We start from the raw sequence: 6,222 nt of genomic DNA on the forward strand, positions 1-6,222 counted from the left end.
TTTTACGAAGCGCATAAATTCAGCAGGAGCGTTGCATAAACCGAAGGGCATATATAAATATTCGTATTGACCATCAGGAGTCACGAAGGAAGTGTATTTTATTGAATCAGGATGCATCTTCACGTGATGATATCCACTTTTTAAATCAATAACCGAAAAATAACTTTTCCCCCCCAAGTGTTCAATGCAATCGTCGACTAATGGCATAGGAAAATTATCGCGTATAGTTATTTTGTTCAGTGGTTTATAATCTACACATTTCCGGAGGGAGCCATCTTTTTTCGGTACAGGTACTATTGCAAAGGCATAAGGTGATCGACTTGGTCTAATTATTCCTTCTTTTAACAAATCATCTACTATTGCTTTTATTTCATTTCTCTCTTTATGGCATAATCGTCTTGGTCTACAGTATATAGGAGTTTCATGCGTAAGGTTAATTTTCATAAGATATTCTAATGGCTTAACTTTTTCTGAAGGAAATTCGAAATAAACTTCTGTTATTGTTTGTCGCAACTCTGATGACAACCTTGACGGAAGATGTGGATTAATGTCTAAGGAATTCAAATCGGAAGGCACAATAGCACATAAATTTGCAAATTCTAACTCCATCGGGCTGATATTTGACTTTTCTTCAGTGTGTTTCACTATTATTTTCTCTTTCTCCCTTGTAACACCCCCTTGATTAAGCGATTCAATTGTACTCTTTGTGTGACAGAAGTGAGTGGCCAATAAATCAAATGAACACAGAACATCAGTAAGTTTTGACTCTAACTTCGTACAAATGGCAGCTTTATTTAATTCTTTCAATCTTTTCGTATCATAAATGTATTTTATTTGACACATTGTAATATTTGCTTTTTTCATAAAATCACGGCCTACAAGCATCGGTATTGACATAAGATTATTCGGCAAGGTTAATAATTTCTGATTGATTGATTGATTTCGGAAGTTTATTTTGCAATTGATATTCCCATACGTCTTGAGTCTATCATTTCCTAGGCCATTGTACTGAGTCTCTTTCAATTGATTTGGTAATTCGAATGGAACTTCACTCCGTTTGATTAAACTGCGGGGGCTGCCCGAATCAAATAAACAAAAAATATTTTTATTTAATTTAAAGTTTTTACTGTGTTCACTGTGTTCACGGTTAGACTTATCAAAAACAACACTTACCATTTGCATTTCACTAATTGGTTCCACTCTAGCATCATTCATTCCGTTGGCATTAAGGACGGCAGCAACAGTGGTACGGTGTGGGCATTCACGATACACATGTTCGGTGGATGAGCACTTAAAACAGGAGTTCGCTGGTCGTTTCGGCAGTGGACATTGGCTTTGATAATGCCCGAATTTGGAGCAATTGTAGCATCGGATTGTTTCCATGGTTGGAGCTGCGGTAGGGCGAACTGACGTGGCGTTGGCCGCATTTGATCGATGAGTTGTTGGCTGAAGTGCACTGGCCGCATTACGATTAATTATTGCTATTTGTTTTGATCCTAATGGTGGTTGGAAGCGTAGACGTTCATATCGTTCCGCAAATTCCTTCAGTTCATTAATAGAGCGTGCTGGAAACAAATGACCGATTCTTGATGAAGTGTCACCTGTTCCACTAATAATCATTTCGATCAATTCGTCTTCCGTAATTTTTGAATACATCGCTATCTCTTGCATATCCAAAATGTAACGATGGGTGGTTTCATCAGGGCGTAAGCGTCGATTTTTCAGCAGTTGATACACTTCATTCATTGTGCGCATGCGGCCAAATTCACCAATAAGTTTAGCTTTGAGCTCTTCATAATCGGATACCGTAATCGTGCGTGCAAAAACCTGGGCTGTTCCACTCAACATACGACGACATGCAATGAATTTCATACGCTCATCGAATTGCAGCATTGCAAAAGCATCATCCAAGTCACTAATCCACTTATTCACATCGTAATGGTCATCGGCTGTAAATTTAGACATCATTGATTCAATGACACTTACGTCAGTCCAACGGGTTTTTGCAGCAGGTGCTTGCTGTTGTAGCGTAAGTTGATTAATCTCTGCTTGAAGCATCAACAGTTCGCGTTTTTTACGCAATTGGATCAGCAATCGTTCGGTCTCATCTTCGTCCAAATTGTTTGAAATTGTAGCACTTGGAACAACGGTATTCATTTGCACGGTTGTTACAGCAGTGGACAATTGGGCACTTGTTGTAGCAGTAGCCGATGGACCACTTGAAACAACAACACTCATAGCGGGGGTAGTTACCAATGCACGTGTATCAGCAGTTGACAATTTAGCACTGACATAAGCGGCAGTTGTTGTTACATCTGTAAGCACATTTGAATTTTGAACACTCGTAGTGGCGATGAACGTAGGTACACTCGTAACAACAGGTTGAATTGATTGCACAATCGTAGCGGGAATTGAAGTTTGAGTATTTTTGTCGGCGGCGGCATCTGGATCTTCAAGGGCATTCGCGTTTTCCTCTTTTTCACTTGCTTTCGTTACCTCGGAAATGTATTCATCATATAGCGGTCGCAACTGGTTCATCGTGGCATCAGGATCGAATTGAATACCCGTTTGCAGTAGCACTTTCATGACTTGGGCACGTGATAACAAATTCGACATCGTGGCAGCAACAACAACAATCAGGAAAAAAAAACGTGGTAAATGCACTGTCTACAGAAAACGTGAAATGAAAAACGAAGAATTCTGGTTTCGGCAGTGTTTTTTTTTTTTTTTTGTGTTTAATTATGCGGCAGTCGATTTAAATTAACTCCATCCCACTTCTGAGATGTGATGGCCGGAATCAATTAATTTAAACTTTTATTTCGTACGTGCGCAGCACGTCTCGCTTCGTTGACAGTCAGTTTAAAAAGAACGATAAAACTCATTCGCCCAGCAAAGCACACAAGACATTCCCAATTGACAATTGACACTTCTTACAGCAGTCGTTCATTCTATTACATTCATCGCATTCTCTTACATTCTATTACATTCTATTGCACTCATTTAGTTTATCCAAGATTTGGGATAACGGACTACTTTTTTTAATTGAATTTGTATGGCCTTTTTTATCTATTTGCGAAAATGAAACTTTAGAAACGGAAGGGAGGGATTTTACTTCTCCTGTGTTCACAACGGGTTTGTTCGTCGGAGCATTGGCATTCTCCTCAACTGAATTACCATTCTTTTTATGTCCAAGTTTTTGCAGTTCTTTTGCGACGACACAACCACGGTAGCTATCAGGATGAGATTTGAAGCAGTTGCAACATTTAGCAGGGTCTTTTTCAGCTTTCTGCTTTCAATAGTAGGATGTTTGCCTCCACATTTCACACACCTCGATGGCTTACCACAGAAGTTTTTGTATGTCCAAAAGCTTGACAGTTTTTGCACTGTGGAATTAATTTAGATGCTTTAATAGGCTCAACTTTGACAACGGTAGTAAGAATGGTTTTGATCTGGTGAATTTTCTGAATGTCTTCGGTAGCATTAAATACTACTAAACACATATCCAGCGGTTCTTAAGTCTTCCATTTAAGCTTATTAATTGCATTTATGACCTTAAAACCTGGAGATTTTAGATCATTTAAAATGGATTGTGTATCCCATGGGTGGTGTAAATTTTTTATCACGCTATAATTGTTTGCATCGAAGACGTTAAGTTTGTAGGCGCCGTTGCTCAAAAGCTTTATTAAAAAGTTGTTATTTGTTAGATCTGTAACATTAGAACGTAATTTATTAAAATCCTTTACGTCGTTTATTATAATAGGAGGTGGGCGGTGCGTTTTAGTATCATTGTTGGCCGCCTGCTCTTTATTTTTATTCTTCGAAGGGCTGACAGTTGTTGGAGAAGTATCAGCTTTGCGTTTTCTTGAAGAGCGCTTCTCTTCAGGCTCAGGTTCAGCCGTTTTTATTTTCTAATGATTTCTCTACTGGATATTAAAAACCTGTCGTTTGGTCGATATTGTAGTGTGAACAAGAGGCTTTTTTTTTAGTTTTTATTTGGCCGGTACGCACTTCTGATTTCAATTGGAAATTGTTAGAACAGAACAGCTGAATATAAAGTGTAAAAGAAACAGCTGATGTGCACTTTTTTCCCCCCACGAAAATTAATTATTTGAGTGTTTATATGATTTGCTATTATTTAAAAAAAAAACAAACTTCGATTTAAGACAGTGGTCGGCATTTCTTAGCACAATTGTGCAAACTAACTTCAGACGTACGCTTACGTTCTATCGTTCAGTCGTTGTCGAGCCAGCAACGAATTAACATCACGCAAGACTATAGCGCAAAACCAAATATACCCTGCGAGAAATATTTTATTATTCTAAATGCCTTTGGTGCCATGCAATGCCTTTTATGTTCCAAGTCTTTTAAAGATAATAGGGAATATATCCTTAAAAGACATTTTGTTAATTTTCATTATACTATTAATTATTTATAAAATTTGCTTAATTTTAGTTCCAATTTCTCACTGGGCTACAATTTTTTCGTGCTCACCAACACAGTGACAGATCCTCTCATGCCGACCACTGAATTAAAATGTGATTTGATTTGAATGAGTTTCACCAATTTCTACCATTAATACAAGGAAATCGATGTGAAACGTGTTGACAACATCAATGCCTCCCAAGGCGCACACACCCACGAATTACCACAGATTGGTTTATTTGCAAATTGTCGCAATTGCGGAGCACACTTGGATGTTGACCACACTCAATGATAGTAACTCTCAGTTACTCAGTTAGGAGCATGAGCTCCTCATATCTGTTGTAAAACTTGTGTAACATGTGAAAGATAACCTAAAGACCATGTTACAGACTGCTATTATAAATATTAAAGGTATTGGACCGAAGTCTAAACATACGGTTAAGTACTGTAATGTACCATCAGCTTTAAAACCTGTCAAACACAGTGAGCCACTTTCTATTCCAAAAACACCAGATTCTTGGAGAATCCACTAGCTCTTCAGGTGATGTTACTGAAACCGCAAAGGAAATGACAACCGATCCTTTATTTGACTTATCAGGATGTTCAACAGTGCCGCATCTAATTTCTCAGGGTCAACTTAATGACTTAGTTCGACATCTAAGCCTTTTAGAATCGCAGTCCGAACTTTTAGCATTAGACTAAAAGGTAGGAACTTTCTCCAAAGTGATATAAATATTACTTTTTACAGAAAAAGGCAGAAAGACCTCACAAATTGCTTTCTTTAACAAGGGAATCTAGTATAACTTTTGTTTAACGCACTAAAACATGATCCACGTGTTTGGCGTCTATTCATTGATTTCTCTATACTTAGTTTAAAGGCGGTATTGTTTCATAACGGTAACAAATATCCACCTGTGCCCTTAGCTCATGCGGTTCATATGAAGGAATCATATGAGAATATGAGAGTTCTTTTAGACCACATCCGATATCATGAGTACACTTGGGCGAATATGTGGAGAAATAAAAGTAATAGCCCTTATTCTTGGAATGAAACTAGGCTGTACGAAATATTGTTGCTTCCTTTGCGAATGGGACAGCCGTGCGAGAGATTGTCATTATGTACAGAAGCAGTGGTAAGTACGACAGTCACTCACTCCGGGATAAAAAAAAACGTTACCAGTGGACTTCTAGTTGATCCAAAAAAGGTATTACTACCACCTTTGCATATTAAAATGGGTTTAATGAAGAATTTTCTTAAGACAGTGGACGGAAATGGATAAAGGTTCTTGTATCTGAAACAAAAATTTCCAAGAGTCAGTCAGGCAAAAATTAAGGAGGGAATATTTCTGGGTCCGCAAAGAAGAGAACTAATGAAAGATAAAACATTTGAGGTAATGCTCAATTAAACTGAAATACGAGCCTGCAGTGCGTTTGTGAAAGCTGACAATTACAAAGATCTATATCTACGCGATTATAGCCGAGTTAACAACAGCGCGCCAGTCGTTTCTTCTTTTCGCCACGTGGCGCCAATTGGATATTTCAAGCGAAGCCAGGTCCTTCTCCACTTGGTCCTTCCAACGGAGTGAAGGTCTTCCTCTTCCTCTGCTTCCCCCGGCGTGTAGAACATCGAATACTTTCAGAGCTGGAGTGTTTCATCCATCCGGACAACATGACCTAGCCAGCGTAGCCGCTGTCTTTTAATTCGCTGAACTATGTCAATGTCGTCATATATCTCGTACAGCTCATCGTTCCATCGAATGCGATATTCGCCGTGGCCAATGCGCAAAGGACCATAAATCT

The 6,222-nt window shown here is 38.6% G+C and overlaps 1 protein-coding gene across 1 annotated transcript; it reads right to left on the reverse strand.

Moving 5' to 3' along the window:
- Positions 1 to 755: 755 nt before the first annotated feature.
- LOC126765683 (uncharacterized) lies at positions 756 to 2,965 on the reverse strand. The gene is made up of 2 exons (XM_050483404.1): positions 1,174 to 2,965; positions 756 to 1,075 (listed from the first exon to the last, which is right to left on the reverse strand). Exons 1-2 carry the CDS (start codon positions 2,614 to 2,616, stop codon positions 1,049 to 1,051), a joined length of 1,470 nt encoding a protein of 489 aa, XP_050339361.1. The 5' UTR covers positions 2,617 to 2,965; the 3' UTR covers positions 756 to 1,048.
- Between the last annotated feature and the right edge of the window lie 3,257 nt (positions 2,966 to 6,222).

Source organism: Bactrocera neohumeralis, unplaced genomic scaffold (genome assembly GCF_024586455.1).
Source record: "Bactrocera neohumeralis isolate Rockhampton unplaced genomic scaffold, APGP_CSIRO_Bneo_wtdbg2-racon-allhic-juicebox.fasta_v2 cluster11, whole genome shotgun sequence".
Lineage (NCBI taxonomy): Eukaryota > Metazoa > Arthropoda > Insecta > Diptera > Tephritidae > Bactrocera > Bactrocera neohumeralis.

What these genes read in the sequence shown, in the direction of transcription:
- LOC126765683 (XM_050483404.1), bottom strand. Translation starts at nt 2,616, where the DNA reads ATGTCGAATTTGTTATCACGTGCCCAAGTCATGAAAGTGCTACTGCAA. An exon ending in CAATTAGTGAAATGCAAATG is followed by an intron (nt 1,076 to 1,173) that starts GTAAGTGTTGTT and finishes TGATTCGGGCAG; the next exon opens with CCCCCGCAGTTTAATCAAAC.